The following is an 18079-nucleotide window of genomic DNA, read 5'->3' on the forward strand; positions in this document are numbered from 1 at the left end:
GTTATGAGGTTTATTAGGGAAGTAACAGGTTACAATTCAGGTTCAGAAATGCTCCGGATACAGTTCTTCCATCAGGACTTTGGCTTCTCAGTTGCGCCGTAGGTAGGCCTCTCTCAGGCCCTCAGCCCCTTGTGCCTCTTGGGCCAGCCTGGCCTCTGCCCCGCTCAGGCAAGTGTTACAAAGCTCTTTTAGCTCTGCCAGTAAGTGCCCAGAGGCACCCTACTCTGCCCGGAAGCCTCCTGCTGGAAGGTGCTCAGCTCTCTCACTCTGTGGGTTGGTGAGCCTAGCTCCGTCGCCAGGTGCCCAGAGGCACCCTACTTTGCAAGGAAGCCTGCCGGCCAAAGGCACTCAGCTCTCTTGCTTCGTGGGTCAGCACACCTACTGTAACTGCCTTGCTCTGTGGGCCAAGAAGCTCCCCACGCTGTCTCCTGGTTCTGCTGCCTCTGCTGATGCTGTTTCTCTGCCACTGCTTCTCGTCATCTCTCGCCGTCTCTGGTGTTACTGCTCTCTGTCTCCTGCGTCTAGGAGGTTCTTAATGCAAGGATCCTGGGTCCAAAGGATGCTGCTCTACACCCCTGGCTCTTCTTTCTCGGTGGTCGTGAAGTCCCCCTTTCTGCCTCTGGGATGGCTCATTTTAAGCCTAGCAGGATGGCAAAACTGACCAATCCCCTTGTTAGGGTTCCATACACTTTTATTTGCATGGTCCCACCCCCACAAGCCATGTACCTGCTTTGCATTATTAGCAAGCCATCCAATCCCCTTGGTGGGCTATAAGCACCTCATTTGCATAGTTCCACCCAGTCATTTGATGGGAGTTACAAGACCATGGTGAGAAAGGCCATAGAAAAGTGATCCATTGCACCGCAGCTGGGCAGGTTTCCAGTTCCCTTGTAAGTCTGTATACATGGGGAGAATGCACCAGTCAATCCGGAAAGTGTCACATACTCTACTTTCTGTGACAGGTATTTCTTCTTGTAAATTGAAAGCTGATTTTTGATTATATTTTTGCTTCTGACCTCAGGGAGAGAAGGTGCTGATAATTGTGCCAACATGCTGTTTACAATCCATGTGACAGTTACTTTTCTCATAGTGGGCACCCAGCTAATATTTGTTACATGAACAAAAGAATGACTGTTGACTCTGCTGGTGTTCTGGGATGTCCACCTGTGGGCACAATGTTTCAGGGCTGGGTTTCCCTGAGCAGAGCTGCCATCTATGGCCTTCATAGCAGATCATCCTCTGACAGCCCTGCAGACAGTCCTCCCATCTCCATTCACCCCACTCCCTCAATTGTAAGGGTTACTTACATGAATCTGCTGTTGGAGTGAGAAGAAGCAGAACAGTCACAGATTGTTTAAAAATACAGATTTATTAAAATGTATTTTATTTTAATTCCCAAAGCTTAAGACCATCTTTTCATCTAGTCCATGAGCTACCTGAGTGTAGATATTACAGTATACAGCAGTGTGACCCTAGACAAATGTTTTCTCCCCTTGGGTCTCTGTTTCCTTCTCTGTAATGTAAAGAGGTTCAGATATCAGGAGAGTTCCCTTTAATTCTAAAACTGTAACAGCTTTGGTCTGACTGCGTATTCCATCTTCAGTCACTACTCCCTGTGGCTTAATCAGTATTTTAAGTGAATGAATCATGTTTGCCCACCAGATCATTGTGGGTGAGCAGTAAATTCATTGTGAACATTATTATTAAATATTGAATATTGTTAAATGCAGTCCTGTGCTCTGCATTAAGGCCACAAAGAGCTTCTCAGACATCTAGGCCCTTTAGACTGTCTTCCTCCTGCAGACAGTGCAGTCTGCTGGGAGGAGCTCCGTGTATCCAGGGTGAGCTAGGAGCCTTGACAGCAGTCTTGTGTCTGCCTTTAATCTGCTGTCAGTCATTCTCCCCCCAAAAAAGGGAAAACAGGTCTCGGCAGATGCTGCCATCCATCATAAATAAAATGAAAGAATTTCATTAGAAATTTTGTCTTGTATTAATGTGTAAAATTGTCAACTGAGTTCAGTGAGGAAAAAAAAACTTATTGTGTCAACATGATTCATAGAAGAGACAATCTTCATGTATTCCAAAGACAGAAAGGTGAGAAAAAGGAGCCAGCTTAGTCTCTGTCCCTAAAGACAGAAGAGGTCAGGAAGTTCTATGGAAGATGCTCCTTTAAGATAAGGCACAAATCAGGAGAGCAGAGGGTATTCAGGTTCCCTGCCCTTCATCACGCAAGAACGTACATCATTGTCTTGACGATCTTTGGAAATTCTTAAAAGTTTTGAGTCTCAGAGAAACCATTAGGTGCTTAACAACCCTGCCCCCAGTTCTGTTTTCTCCTTTCTCCCTTTGGTCACAACAACCTTCTTAAGGCACAAAAAGACTAGGCCTGGGCCCTGTGCAGGCTGGCTGAGGAGGGAGGTAGCTGCAATGGCCTCTGAACTCCAGGGAGCAAGAGCTGACTTCAGCTGAAAGCTTCCAGAGCTGGGGAGCAAGATGAGGAACAGCCACTAGAAGAAAAAGCAAAGGGCTGGGAGTACAATGTGTGGGGGAAAAGGAGCCCCAGCTCCCTCCAGCCCTCAATGCCTGCACATCTCCGGCCAGCTAAACCATGTTGAGAAGTGGGTAGGCTAAGTAGTAGCCCACAGCTGAGCCCAGGACCACGCCGAGGAAAATCCAGGTGTTATAGGACATTACAGCCAGCATCATGAAGTAGCCGATGATCACCTGAGCGACGTGGATTAGAGACTGGCCAAAGTGACACAAAAACCACCTAGACATGTAGAAGAATAAAGTTAATGTTGGTGATGAACTGGAGGCTGGGAGTCGATGTCAGGGAGTAAAGAGCAGCTGAGTTACAGGACCAGGTTATTTATAATTGTATGCTTAACTAAGGATAGTTTTCTTTTTATAGAGACATGTAGGAAGCCATTGATAGAGAAAGGAGAGGGACTTGTATGAGGAGCCTAGGATAATCACTTTTATGACCACATTTAGCAGTGAGCTTCCTGGCATCCTAGGCAAAAAGGAAAATGACGGGATATGTAATCTAACTTGTCTGATAAGGAACGATATAAAATGAATCGTAAGGCGGATTTCCCTGAATCTGTGTGGGCTGCAATGACAATGGAAAGAGCATGGACTTTGGTGACATTTCAATTCCTAATTCTACTATTTGTGGTCTAAGGTTAGTGTCTTAACCTCTCTGAACTTAAGTTTCCTCATCAGTAAGATAGGAATAAGAATTAATCCCTTGCAGGTTATTTGTGAAGATTTGATATCACCCATGTAAGATGGCTGGTATTAGAGTAGGCAGGCTCAGTAAATACAGGTGAGGCCAGAGCTAGAGAGAGGGTAAAATGGGGACCCTAAATGGTTGGCCTATCGAAGTGGGAAGGGAACACAAGAGGGGTGGAGAGGGTCCCACTCCCCACCCCATCCTCACCAAATTGGATATATTGCTGACAGCATTTCCTGTCATTTGCTTAGGGAAGCTGCAGATCCCCTCCTGGGTGACCTAAGAAAACCTAGTGAGATTTAGAGGAGGGCTAGGTGGCCACCCCTGTTACTAGAGGGAGGCCTGCACCAGAAGGACTGTAAAGATCACAGTTCCCTAAAGAAATCCTGAGCCTGCCAAGTGGCTGTTCATATTGCTGAGAGCTTCGGACTGGACATCAGGAGACCTGAGTTCTAGTTCACCTTACTACTTACTAACTGTAAGCACTTTGGCAAACCGGTCCTTCCCTGGGCCTCAATTTCCTTTCTGTGAAGTACAGCTAATGCTCTCTGGGCCCATCTACTTCTCAGGGTGAATGTGAGGACCCAGTGCCCATTCCCCACCCCCAGTGCCTGTTACCTGAGGCGAGTTCTGCAGACTGGGGGCAAATCTGAGTCTGCTGATTCCTGGTCTGTCTCCTCGATGAGCTGCTTGTTGATGCGGGCTGGCAGGCTCTCCAGAGCATGGTGGAACAGCTTGACTTTACCAACCTTGATGCTTTCATACAACACAGCCAGGAGCAGGATCACCACCACTGAAAGGGCCATGCCTGCCAAAGGAGGCCGAGTTGCAGGGACCTTGCGGGGCAGCACTGCTTCCATCCAGCAGCCTCCACTGGGGCCTGGTGCAGGTGGCAAAAGGGATCTCCACCCATTCCCTCTGAATCCACTCCATCTGCCTCTCTCTGGCATCTTCTTCCCCACCCTTGTTCACCTCTGAACTTCATCGTCTTTTTTCCCCTCCAGACCTTTCTTGGTGGGTTTGGCCTGCTGAGTGTGGCTTTGAGATCCAGGAACAGAAGCTTCCTGGAAAAGCCAGGGGCTGAGGATAAAGCAGAAGCCATACACCACCATCCCAATCATCTCCTCAATGGTCTGCACAAATCTCTGTTGTGTCTTCTTATTAAGGGGAGGGTATGTATAGCAAGGTCCTATTTACATGTATGTACACAAAAACTGAAAGACTGAAGAAAGAATATACAGCAAAGGAGTTAATAGTTACCTCAGCAAGATAGGATACATATTTTCTTCTCACCTAATTTTCTAAAGTTTCTACAATGAGTACTTATTACTTTCATGATAGGAAAAAAACCAATAAGATGTTTTATAGAAAACATTAAGTGCTTCAACGCTTGAGGCCCTAATACATGGCATAAACAGGATACAAACCATAACTAACAATACACAAACACCAGAAGAGAAACTGAGATTTTCTAAAAATTAAACACTCAGGCTTATCAAAAGATTTCACCAAGAGTCAAAAGAGAACCTACAGACTGGGAAAAAAAATTTGGCTATGACAAATCTGACAAAGGTCTAATCTCTAAAATCTATAGGAAAATCCAACACCTCTACAACAAAAAGACAAATACTCCAACTAAAAAATGGGCAAAGGCTATGGACAGACACTTCACCAAAGAAAACATTCAGGTGGCTGACAGACACATGAGGACATGCTTGTGATCATTAGCCATTAGAGAAATGCAAATCACAACTATAATGAGATACCATCTCACCCCAACATTACTGGCACAAATCAAAAAAACAGAACAAATGTTGGCGAGGCTGCAGGGAGATTGGAACTCTAATGCATTGCTGGTGGGAATGCAAAATGGTACAGCCATTTTGTAAAATGATAAGGCGCTTCCTTAAAAAGCTAGAAATAGAAATATCATGATCCAGCAATCTCCTAAGAATATATCCTAGAGAAATAAGAGCCGTCACAGGAATAGACATATGTACATCCATGTTCACTGTAGCATTATTCACAAAAGCAAAAAGATGGAAACAATCTAACTGCCCATCAACAGATGAATGGATAAACAAACTATGGTACATACATACAATGGAATATTATGCAACGATAAAGAACAATGATGAATCTGCAGAACATCTCACAACATGGATGAATCTGGAGAGCATTATGCTAAGTGAAATAAGTCAATCACGAAACGACAAATATTGTATGAGACGACTATTATAAAAACTCATGAAAAGGTTTACACACAGAAACAATCTTTGACAGTTACAAGGGAGAGGAGAGGTGAGGAGGAAAAAACACTTAACTAGAGAATAGGTAAGTGGTAACTTTGGTGAAGCGTAAGGCAGCACACAATACTGGGAAAGCCAACATAACTTGACCAAGGCAAGGTCATGGAAGCTTCAGAGACACATCCAAACTCCGAGGGACCAAATTACTGGGCTGAGGGCTGGAGACCATGGTCTCGGGGGACACCTAGCTAAACTGGCATAACATAGTTCATAAAGAAAATGTTCTACCTCCTACTTTGGTGAGTAGCATCTGGGGTCTTAAAAGCCTGTGAGCGGCCATCTAAGATACTCCACTGGTCCCACCCCATCTGGAGCAAGGGAGAATGAAGAAAACCAAAGACACAAGGGAAAGATTAGTCCAAAGGACTAATGGACCACAACTATCACAGCTTCCACCAGACTGAGTCCAGCACAACTAGATGGTACCTGGCTACCACAACTGACTGCTCTGACAGGGATCACAGTAAAGGGTCCCAGACAGAGCTGGAAAAAAAATGTAGAACAAAATTCTAACAACAAAAGAGCAGACTTAACTGGTCTGACAGAGACTGGAGAAACCCCAAGAGTATGGCCCCTGGACACCCTTTTAACTCAGTACTGAAGTCACTTCTGAGGTTCACCCTTCAAAGATTAGACAGGGCCATAAAACAAAACAAGACTAAATGGGCACACCAACCCAGAGGCAAGGACGAGAAGGAAGGAGGGGACAGGAAAGCTGGTAATGGGGAACCCAAGGTGGAGAAGGGGAGAGTGTTGACATGTTGTCGGGTTGGCAACCAATGTGACAAAACAATATATGTATTAATTGTTCAATGAGAAACTAATTTGCTCTGTAAACCATCTAAAGCACAATTTAAAAAAAGTAGCAATACAAAAAGAAAACATTAAGTGCTTACTAGAGTTGCTGTGTAAAATGAACTGCTAATTGCTACTTGTATTTTACAAGTAGAGGAAATAATAAATGGTCTGGCTATAGTATCTTATTGAGCTCCCAAAAGGAGATCATCTGCAGGTTTTAAAAATTACAGGGAATTGCACGTACATGATAAAAAAAATTCAAATAGTGCAAAAGAGCATACAGTGAAAAGTAAGTCTCCCTCCCACCCCAGTCTTCCAGAGCCCCAGCCCCCTCCCCAGAGAAAGTTCTGTTAGCAATATGTTGTGTAGCCTTCCAGGGGTACTCAATGCACATATAAACATTTGTCTAAATGACAGCATCCTATCTATGCATACCTTTCCACATCCCGACTTCATCACCCAACTGTACCTTGTATATGGTTCCCCGTTAGCACACATATCTACCTTATTTTTCCCAGTGGCTTCATAATATCTGTGATAGATTATATTTTCCAAAGACGGCCACCACAATATATCCTACTCTACATGCTGTTCTTATAATGTTATGTCAACACTTCTGCCATCAGATGGTGGGGGTCCATGTTCCCACCCCTTTAACGTGGGTAGACATTTGTGACTGCTTCAACTAATAAAGGTGGAAGTAATTATATGTGTGACGTCCAAGGCTGGGTCTTAAAAATGCCATGCACTTCCATCTTATTCTCTTGGGACACTTGCTCTTGAACCCAGTCATGGCCGTGAGGAAGCCCAGGCCATAGGAGAGGCCTCCTGTAGATGTTCCAGCCAACAACCCCAGCTGAGGTCCTGGCTAACAACCAGCATCAACCACCACACACGAGAGTGATGACTTCAGCTCCAGCCACTGTCTGGCTACACATGCATGACAGACCTGGAGGCAAGGACCACTTAGCTGAGCCCATCAACTCACAGAACCTTGAGAGAGAATAATAAAATGACTGTTGTTGTTTTCAGCCATTAGCTTATGAAGTGATTAGTTACTCAACAACAGATAACCAGAATGGTTTGACCATAATTTATTTGATCAGTATCTGCAATGATGGGCATTTGGGCTGCTTCCAGGATACTTGTAAGATGAAAAATATGTTCATCATGAGTTAGTGTCCAACTCCACGTTTTCAAGTCAAAGGAATCCTCTTTCCTTTCAAATTGGTGTCACCTGAGTTCCAAGCCTGCATCAGCCTCTTGGGACTTCGGAGCTGGTGCTAGACAATGAACCCTGGGTAAGGGTGGGGTCAGGAGGCAACAGGAGCTCTTGACCTAGTTCTGGCTCTAATACTCACTGTGTGATCCTCGACAAGTCTCTTACCCTTCTGGGCTTCAGCTCTTTCCCTTGTAATATAAGAAAAAGCTGCCTTCCCAGCCTCCCTCTCTGGGCCTTTGTGAAGATCAGTGGGATAATGGAGCTGAGAGCCCTTTGCTTTCTGAAGGGCGGTAGTTGCAAATGGAATTTTTAATACAAAGCTCCTGCTCAATGCTTATGCAAGAGAGTCAGCTCCTTTACATTCCCACAGAGCATAGCAACAAGGGGAACCTGGGCTACCAGGTCAGGTTTGGGCTTCCCCATTCTTACCTGTAGGACTGTGGACACTCCAGAAATCAAACAGAAGCACCACCTCATTCGAAAAGATGAAATGCATCTGAAAGGGAAGGGACTCTGCATCACAGGGGGCTTAGGGCAGTGGAAGTTGTGGTCCCTAATGCTCTCCAGCAGCTTCCTCAGGGAGAACAGAAACATGGGGCCATTGGACTTAGGTGCATGAAGGGCCATTAGAGGTCATCAGGGCCAACTGAGGTCAGACAGGGTGGGGACCTACCCAAGGTCCCACAGTAGGTCGGCAACACAGTTATAAGTGAGCTGGCCCTGCTCCAGGTGGAAGTGAAGGTGGGGGAGTGTGCACCCTCACTGGGCCAGCCAAGCTCTGGATGGTGCAGTGCCTCAGGCTCAAGGGCTTTGTATACATTACTTCATTTCAGTCTCAACAACAATCTTGTGTGACATGGACAGTTAGACCCATTTTATAGGAAGGGAAATTAGGCTCAGAGAAGTTAAATAAGTTACTAAAGTTCACAAAGCTAGTAAGTTGGCAGAGCTGGGATTCAAACTTGGGTCTAGATGGATGCCAAAGCCCTATGCATTTCAGTACACAATGCTGCTTCCCCATCTCCAAGAAAGGAGGATGAGATGGGAACTGCATGGTGATTTTAAATACCATCACCAGGCTTAATGATTGCATTTGGCAAGACTGAGACCAGATGGATCGATCAGTTAGATCACCCTCTCAGGGAAGGTCCCCCCTAGTCACCAGGTAAGACCTCTCCAGCCAGCAGGAGCAGCTCGCAAAGACTGCCATGGGCTCACTCAGCTGAGGAGACCCTGGAGGTGTTGGAGTCAGCTGGTGGAAGACTCTGCCTTCTAAGACAATGGCCAAATACTAGAATCCTCCAGTGTCAGAACCAGAAGTGTCCTTGAGGAATTCTGAGTTCCCTGGCTTTTAATACATTTTTCTTTGGGGAATATTTTGTTCAAATAAAATTTTACTTACTACTAACTCCATTATATAAAACACAAAACAAAGGGCTCCGGGTGAAGAGGGAAGAGGGATCCAAGCTCTGCTGAAACTTAAGTTTGAAAAAAACTGACTTGATTCAACTTTGGCCCCCTCTTCACCCGCTATCTTATTTCCTGATGAATCCTAAAAGGGTAAGGTGTTTGCCCAAGACCTCATAAGAAGAAGCCTAGTCACTCTCAGCTTAAGCAATTTGTGTTCAAGGGCAGAGGATCAGGAGACAAGCCGTGGGTTCTCTTGAAGTCTGAAAGGGCCACCAGTTCTTAAAGGAAGTTCAAGCTGAGCAGCCTTCAGTGGGTGGGGTGGAGGGATGGGCAGATTAGCTGCCATTCTGTCAGGAAGCTGCACCACTTAGGACAATGTTTCTCTGCCTGGTGCCTGGGATGTTCTATGGGCCCCTGGAAACCACAGTCACAAAGCTCCAAACTCCTCTTTACAGATCACAGCCCCAAACAATGGGCTGTACATGTTCTAATTTTCTTCACTCCCCTTGCTCTCAAAATTTAGGATCACAGTAGACAGTAAAGAATAGTAAATTGAGTCTAGGATTTGAGGCAAGACAGATCTGTCCTTCGGGGCCTCTCTCAGAGTCTTAGTTTCCTCCTGGGGTTGCCGAGAGAAAACATTTGTGAAGCCATCCACACAAGGTGACTCACAGTGAATGCCCCATAAACCCAAGTTTGCCCATGCAGGTCGAAGCAGGAGGGGCTTTAGAGAGTATTTCTCAAAGTGTCCCATGGGAAAACTACAGGATATTAAGGGGTACTCTGAAAAATGGATTCTGTGGTCAAGTAAGTTTGGGAAAAACTGGAATTAGGTAAAATAAAGTTTAACAGTTGTCTTTGCTACCTTAGGAACTTTTTTTCTTTTACTGTCTTGCTGAACATCCTGTGGGAGAGTGTCTCGCGAAAGACCTTTTGGGAAGTGTTCGTCTAGAACAACCCTCTCTTTTCATATTTGGAAGGAAAATGATATGAGATAGTACTTACTGAGCACTTCATGCCAGGCACTATTCTAAAAATGTTACTTACATCTTAATTCATTTAATTATAAGAGGAAATTACTCTTCTTAGCCCTATTTTATAGATGAGAAACGGGCACGGAGAGTTTAACTTGCCAAGGCTGCATAGCTAGGATTTCGCCTCTGCAAGCTGGCTTCAGACTCTGTGCTCTCAATCATCCCACCACACAGCCACTCAGGGCAGCACATGGAGCCCCAGAGGCAGCTGCAGCGTGCCCAAGGTCACACACTGAGTCAGTGGCAGCGTAAGGACTAGAACCCAGGTCTTCCTACCAGCCCCTCACTCGTTTGACATCAGAGGAAAACAGGCACTAAAATGTGAAGATAGGAGCCCACTGTATTTTGCAATATTAGAGAAGATACCCTAGACGTAGTACTAGAGACTGTCTTTAGGTTTTAGTTTTAACATGTTTGGAAAGAAGATGTGAAAAACAGCAGAAGAGGCAGCTATAGCTACTTTGGAGAAGAAAAGGGAAGGAATTGGGCGTGGGGATGGAATATATAAGGATAGTGGGCCTCAGCCTTGATCCCACAGCAATCCTTAGCCCCTCCCAAGGGTGGTCAATAACCGCGAGTCAGTAACTGGCTGGTATTTCCTGGAGAAAGACAGTTTACATTAAATGAACAAAGGAAACAAACAAGGACCAACCTGGGGATTGGAAAGCAAGGCCACAGCCCAGAGGAATATAGCTGGAAAACAGGACAAAAAAGGCAAAGAGAAAGCGGGGGTGGGGGGCTGGGGGTGGGGGTGGAACGCAGGTGTGGATGAGCAGCTGCTGTTAGGCCTGGATCTACAAAGGCAGAGTAAGTTCCAGGTGAATTGCTGGACATAGTGGAATGTGCCCTGGCCTGGGAGACCTGGGGCCTTATCCTGGCTTTAGCCTGTCTCTGTAGGACCGTCACGAGCCCTGCAATGGCAAATGGCACAGAGGGGAGGGACAGCACATCACCTTAGAATCTCCAGGGCCCTTATTAAAAACGCAGATTCCTGGGCCTCCTCAGACCCCTAAATTAGAACTTATGGATGGAGCCACAAAAGGCAGGGGAGACATAAGATTTTGGCAAGCCCCTTTAGGGGATTCTGACGCTCACTACAGTTTGTCATAGCTTGAACAGAGGCAGCAAAGCCTCGTGGTCAAGGCAAGGACATGGACTTTGAAGCTGCACGGCCTGGATTTGCCTACCAGCTCTGCCAGGAACCAGCTGCATGACATTGAGCTACTACACAGAGCAGGGCCCCTGTGGTTCTGTCTCCGTATCTGTAAAATGGGAATGGGACTTGAGGAATCCTCTCCCTTGGTTTGGCCTCACTCTCACAGGCCCTGTTAAATTGGTGCAGACAGACTCCCAGCTTGAGCTCCACTCCTATCCTAAAACCCTAATAAAAGGAAAAAAAATGGCCTCCAGTCAAAAGTGAGTGTGCCTCTGGGTTTCTGGGTTGAGTGGAGACCTCATTCATGCATCTGCTCAATCCGAGTTCAGACTTGGACACCGCAGCTTTGGGCTTGGTTGTCGTTGTTGGGTGCCATCGTATCATTTTCAACTCATAGCAACCCCATGTGACCGAGCAGAACTCCCCCATAGGGTTTTCTAGGCTGTAATCTTTACGGGAGCAGATTACCAGGTGTTTCTCTGTGGAGCGGCTGGGTGGGTTCCAACTGCCAAAATTTCAGTTAGCAGCCCAGTGCTTAATCACTGTACCACCAGGGCTCCTTTTAGGTTTGGTTGTGGTGGTAGTGTTGAGTGCTGTCAAATCAATTCCAAGTCATAGTGATCCCCGGTGACAGAGCAGAACTGCCCTATAGAGTTTTCTTGGCTGTAATCTTTCCAAAGGCAGATAGCCAAGTCTTTCTCTTGCAGAGCTGCTGGGTGGGTTCGAACTGCCATTCCTTCGGTTAGCACCTGAGCTTGGTAGAGAACTGGAAATAGACTTGCCTATTCTACTCCCTGCACTCAGCAAACACACCTTGCAGTTTTAAAAGGGGTCTGCTTCATGTCATCAACCCCTGCCTGTGCCTACACAGGGGCCAAGCACATTGGAGGTTCTGTATCTGCAGGACAGAGAAAGAAATGTACCACCACCTGACTCAACAGAACAGCCAGGCAGCTGTGTCTGCTGAGGGCCTGCATGTGCCTGCACTATGTTCACCTTTCAGCCTTCACTTCAGTCATCCCCAGACATCTCTGCCAGGTGGATACTATTATTAACCTTCTTAAATAAACAAGGAATGCAGAGAGAGGCCCACTTATCTGCCCAAGGTCACTCGGCAATCAGGCAACCAGAGCCAAAGATCCTTCAGGCAAGCCTGTGCTAGTTCTCAAACCTCAGCAGGCATAACAAGCACCCTGGATGTTTCTGGGGCACGTGCCTGTGGGGCCACACTCTGAGAAATCGTCTGAACCATGATGCCTCCCAGTAGGGACTGGTCAAGCAAATTATGTCATCGTCTCGAAATGGAAGCCTATGCAGTCATTTAAAAAATCATGCTGAAGAATTTAAAAATAAAAAACAGCCCCTCCTCCAATATTAAAGTGGTACACGTTCACTGCAAAAAGTTGAAACAGTACCAAAAAGAAAATAAAAATCATTTTGAGTCTTCACGACCCACAGATAGTTCCATTAGAATTTCAAAAAGAATTATTTGTTGACATGGAAAAATGTTCACAAAAGTTGATATGCAAAAACAAATCAGTACAGGAAACAACCTAAATGTCCATCAATGGATGAATGGCTACACAAAATGTGGCATATACATACAATGGAATATTACTCAGCCACGACGAGAAATGAAGTCCTGAAGCATGCTACAACATGAATGAATCTTGAAATCATGCTGAGTGAAGTCAGTCAGTCACAAAAGGACAAAGACTGTATGATCTCACTTATATGAAATAGGTAAACATATACAGACCAGAGTTTATTACTGGTTACCAGGGGCGAGAGGGTGGGAGAAAGGGAGAATCTCTGCTTAGGGGGCACTGAGGTTCTGTTAATGGTGGTGGAAAATTCAGAAATGGTTAATGGTGACGGCTGCACAACATGAATGCAATCCATGTCACTAAATTGTACATGTAAAAAATGTTGAATTGGCAAATATTTTGTTACATATATTTTTACCACAATTAAAACAAAACAAAACAAAAAAACAGGTACAAATAATTCTGTGAAACTCCACTTACACTAGAGGTAGGCTCACTCAGCTTCAGCAGAAGCCTCTGGCACCGTCTATGCCAGGCAGCTGAATGGGGGAGGGGAGGCCATAACTCATCTCTGAGTCCACTTGGTAAAGCAGTTGATATGAATGGAACGTCCCCAAACCAAAACCAAAACCACTGCCACTGAGTCGATTTTGACTCATAGCGACCCTACAGGGCAGAGGAGAACTGCCTCACAGGGTTTCCAAGGCTGTTAATCTTTATGGGAGCAGACTGCCACATCTTTCTCCCTTGGAGTGGCTGGTGAGTTCTAACTGCTGACCTTTTGTCTGGTTAGCAGCCAAGCACTTAACCACTGCACCACCAGAATGTCCCCAGTGGCTAATTAATCAGGTAAGGAGTTTTCGTAACTGGTTTCTTCGTATCATCCTTGGGCCTGGGCCAGCTATCTATGGACCCCAAAACAGTCAAGACACCTTTTACAGTAGACCCGGACACTCACAGAACAACAGAGTTGCTTCAACCAACAAATATTTATTTTTATCGTGCCACAGATGTGCAGGCCCTAGAGATGCAGAGAGAATGAGACAAGTCCTTGGTCCTTATGGAGCTAACAAACAATCTAACGGGAGACAGAGAAGTGGACAGTTACAACAAAATGTATATCATCAGAGAGAGAGAGGCACAGTGGAGGCTGGGGGTGCTGAGAATGAAGCCACCTGGGATATATACCTAACTCGGCCAGAGAGGCAAGTGGCTAGGACAGCTTCTGACGCAGGAAGGCCAGGAGTCAGCCAAGGGGAAGATGGAGGACCATAGAGAATGTTCAAAGCTGAAGTGCCGGAAAAGAGTATCTGGTCCCACTCACTGGGGAGTCCAAAGCCTGGGAGGGTCAAAGACTCACCTAAGGTCCTTCAGCCTACCCTAACTAGTTGCCAGAGTCGATTCCGGCTCCTGGCAGCCCCATGTGTGTCAGAGTGGAACTGTGCTCCATAAGGTTTGCAACAGTTGATTTTTCAGAAGAAGATCACCAGGCTTTTCTTCTGAGGTGCCTCTGGGTGGACTCAAACTTCCAAACTTTCAGTTAGTGCCGAACGGGTTAACCATACCACCCAGGGACTCCCAGCCTATTGTACTCTTGCCTTTTCACTGCAGAAGAAGATTCAGAGCAACACATCCTGGCTTAAGGGAAGGTACTCGGGGCTGCAGTTTTCAGTTAAAGGGCTTTGTGGTCAGATACACAAGTTCGGGCCCTAATCGTGTTTTCACACTTGGAATGAATCTCAGTCTCTAGCAGCTGAGTTTATCATACCTGTGCTTTTATTCAGGGCCCCACCCTGGGGGCGGGGGCGAGGCGCAGCTGTGAAGGAGGGAGCAATCCCTGGTACTAGTTTTCTTCTTTATTTTCTCATTTGGGGTTACTTACACTTTGAGAAAAGTTTCGTCGTTTATAAACCAAACAATTTAAGGGAAGAGGAAGGTCCCATTCCTGCCGCTGACTGGCTAGGGAGGTTTTTACAAGCTCGTCCCATCTATTTCCCCTTTTAGAGGACTGGCAAGGGCTGGCGTGGCGTTTGACTAAACGACCTATATCATCTTCCTGTATCTTACATTCTATGACATTATTCATGGGTTGAAGAAAACGATATGATTTCTTCAAAGAACAAAGAGTTTTGCAAGCTCTCATTCTCTTCAGCCCAGATGAACCCTACCGAGAAAAACAGCTTATATGAAATGCTATTTCTGCCCCAACTTGTTCGGAGGATAAGCAGCTGGGTGTTTTTTTCCCGAAAGAAACAGACTACAAGGTTGTCAAGGGCGGGCAATGGGTCCAGGAGTGTGTACTCAGTGCTTGAGCGTCGGGCGGCAGGCTGAAATGCTTTGGGGCTTTCCTCTTGCAGGAAGCCTTCCCAGAATCTCCCTGTTCCCAAAGTCACTGCCTTCCAGCTCCCCGGGCGCTGACCAGAACCCCCAAATTAGTCCCTCTTCACCCGCCCGCGCCGCGCCCTCGTGCCGCGCCACAGCTGGCGCTCAATAACTGCTCGAGCTGGACTGACATGGGCCCCGACAGGAGGGACAAATAAAAAGAAACACCTAAAGCTACCTGCGGCATCCCCTCAACCTTGTTCCCGCTGCTGACAAGGCTGTCAACACTGCCCTCGCCAGTCCTGGGCAAGGAGCGGCGAGGTTCTTGCGGTGCCCGGGCTGCTGCTGGAGGCGGCCCCGCTCCAGCGAACCATCCCGTGTTAGCCTCCCTCGGGCGCGCGCGGTACTCACCTGCATAGTGAGCGCGCTAGGCGGTGCGGGGGCCGCGTCAACTAGCTTGCTTCTCGACGCTCGCGATCAGTCCTGCCGCCGCCACTGTAATCGCAGCCGGGCTGCGCGGACCACGTAGGGGACGAGGCGGGCGCGCGGGTGCCTGGGAGTTGTGGTTCCCACGGAACGCCCCGCCCCGGAGCCTCGGGCACATCCACTAGGTCCTCACCCACCCGAGAACCGACGGAGAGCTGCGCGCTCCTAGAGGAGCAAGCAATGCGGGGGTACCTTTTGCGTTCTGTTTGGTTCCGTATTGTTTTGCAGTTGACTTGGTCTTCTTAATTACCATAAAAATGTTCCTTGCTCAGTAAAATGTGTTCATTGTAATAAAGCATTCGAAACTTACTTAATACATATTGAGTTGAAAATTGAAAAATCCATTCTATGGGTATAATAGCAACAAATTAGGAGTAAATTAAGTCATACCACAGACATTTAATGTAGCCATTAAAAGATGTACCCATTAAAAGATACAGTACACATTAATTGCTGTCAGTAAGTTGTACATCTGTAAAAAGTTGAATTGGCAAAAGTTGTGTGATATATTTACAACATCAACAGCAAAAGAGTAGCTGCTGAGGCTGTTTATGCACAGTCAAACATCTCATGGGATTTGTTTCCTTGATTTGGAGGTTTAGGGTCATGGTTTCATGGGACGTCCCAGTTAATTGGCCTGATAACATGTTTAGTGCTTCTGTCCTACTTCCTAGTTCGTAGTGCCTGGAGTCTTAAAAGTTTGCAAGCAGTCATGCAAGGCACAGCAACTGGTCTCTGTTCTCCTGGAGCAACAGAGAAAGAAAGAGAATCAGGGATAAACTTGAAACCCTTTACCATTTAGTAGATTCCGACTCATAGCGACCCTACAGGGCAGAGTAGAACTGCCCCCATAGGGTTTCCAAGGCTGTAAATCTTTACGGAAGCAGACTGCTACATCTTTCCCCTGTGGAGTAGCTGGTGGGTTCAAACCACCCATCTTTTGGTTAGCAGCTGATAGCTTAACCACTGTGCCACCAGGGCTCCTTAGAGTCAGGAACAGGAGGAGAAAACGGAATGCATGGCTAATTGCCTCCATGAACAACTGCCTCCTCTGCCATGATACCAAAAGAACTGGGTGGCGCCTGGCTACCATAACTGAACATTTTGATCAAAGATTCTGTATAAGAATTCTGATCCAAAGGGGGGAAATGCATAAATAGAATTCCAATTTCATGGACTCTAGGCTTTCTGGAGCCATGGAGACTGGATGAACCCCCGAAACTATTGCCCTAAAATAATGTTTAAGCCTTAAACCAAAATATCCCCTGAAGTCTTCTTAAAACCAAACAATGGTTTAGCTTACTTGTAAAGAATGTCTACCTTGAGTATTATGTTCTTTTAATATCCATCTATATGGGATCAGATTGACAACAGCAGCTGAAAAGATTAGACAGGAAACTTAGGGGGCGGTGAGTTTATGTTTATTGGAAGGAACAACTCTGGAGGGTGAGAATGGTTACACAACTCGAAGAATGTAATTTTAATTTTTATTGTTACTTGGGTTACTAGGGTGGTAAGCTTTTTTTTTTCTTATTGATGTTTCTGTGTTTGTGTATTGCCTGTCCATTTCCTTGACCAAGTTTTCTTCTTGGGGAGTTTTTCGAGATGAGGGACTTTGTTGTTGCTAGGTGCTGTTGAGTCAGTTCTGACTCACAGTGACCCTATGTACAACAGAACAAAACACTGCCCTGTCTTGCGCCATCCTCACAATCGTTGCTATGTTTGAGTCCATTGTTGCAGCCACTGTGTCAATTCTTCTTGCCAAGGGTCTTCTTCTTTTTCGCAGACCTTCTACCCTACCAAGCAGGATGTCCTTCTTCAGGGACTGGTCCTTCCTGATAACATCTCGAAACTATGTGAGACACAGTCTTCCCATCCTCGCTTCTAAGGAGGATTATGGCTATACTTCTGCCAAGATAGACTTGTTCGTTCTTCTGGAAGTCTGCAGTGTATTCAATATTCTTTTCCAACACTATAATTCAAAGGCATCATTCTTCTTTGGTCTTCCTTATTCATTATCCAGCTTTTGCATACACATGAGGTGATTGAAAATATCATGGCTTGGGTCAGGTGCACCTTAGTCCTCAGACTGACATCTTGTCACTTTGTCAATCTTCCTAAGAGGGGCTCCTTAGAGAAACCTTACCAGAGACAGTATTAGAAGACATTGAGCCTAAAGTCTGATCCTAAACCGTCTAGTGTTGGCTATGGGACTTCAGGCAAATAGCTTTACCTTTCTGAGCCTCAGCTTCCTGGTCAATAAAATGGAAATAATAACAGAATAGAATATATGTCAAAGGAGCATTGTAAGGCTTAAATGGGAAAATGTCTGTTCAATTCTCAGCATAGACCCTGGGAGTGGGGCTGGCCAAATAAATGGTAGCCATTATTATCTTTAAACCCCCAAAACCAAACCCGTTGGTGTCAAGTCGATTCTGACTCATAGTGACCCTATAGGACAGTATAGAACTGCCCCATAGGGTTTCCAAGGAGTGGCTGGTGGATTCGAACTGCCAACCTTTTGGTTAGCAGCTGAGCTCTTAACCACTGCGCCACCAGG

General features: G+C 46.0%; 1 protein-coding gene across 2 annotated transcripts; it reads right to left on the reverse strand.

Moving 5' to 3' along the window:
- Positions 1-2025: 2025 nt before the first annotated feature.
- SLC31A2 (solute carrier family 31 member 2) lies at positions 2026-15544 on the reverse strand. 2 transcript variants are annotated; one of them, XM_023727375.1, is made up of 4 exons: positions 15445-15544; positions 7994-8060; positions 3854-4043; positions 2026-2770 (listed from the first exon to the last, which is right to left on the reverse strand). In XM_023727375.1, exons 1-4 carry the CDS (start codon positions 15448-15450, stop codon positions 2602-2604), a joined length of 432 nt encoding a protein of 143 aa, XP_023583143.1. In that variant the 5' UTR covers positions 15451-15544; the 3' UTR covers positions 2026-2601. The 2 variants fall into 2 exon arrangements, with proteins under 2 accessions (XP_023583143.1, XP_023583144.1); XM_023727376.1 differs by lacking the exon at positions 7994-8060 and having other exon boundaries at positions 15445-15494.
- Between the last annotated feature and the right edge of the window lie 2535 nt (positions 15545-18079).

This window comes from Trichechus manatus, unplaced genomic scaffold, assembly GCF_000243295.1.
Source record: "Trichechus manatus latirostris isolate Lorelei unplaced genomic scaffold, TriManLat1.0 scaffold00016, whole genome shotgun sequence".
Classification (NCBI taxonomy): Eukaryota; Metazoa; Chordata; class Mammalia; order Sirenia; family Trichechidae; genus Trichechus; species Trichechus manatus.

Bases quoted from the DNA above. Each gene is read 5' to 3' on its own strand.
- SLC31A2 (XM_023727375.1), bottom strand. The intron at 4,044-7,993 runs GTAAGAATGGGG...CTCCTTTGGCAG, and splicing joins GAGTGTCCACAGTCCTACAG to GCATGGCCCTTTCAGTGGTG. The intron at 2,771-3,853 runs GTAACAGGCACT...CTACATGTCTAG, and splicing joins GTCTGCAGAACTCGCCTCAG to GTGGTTTTTGTGTCACTTTG.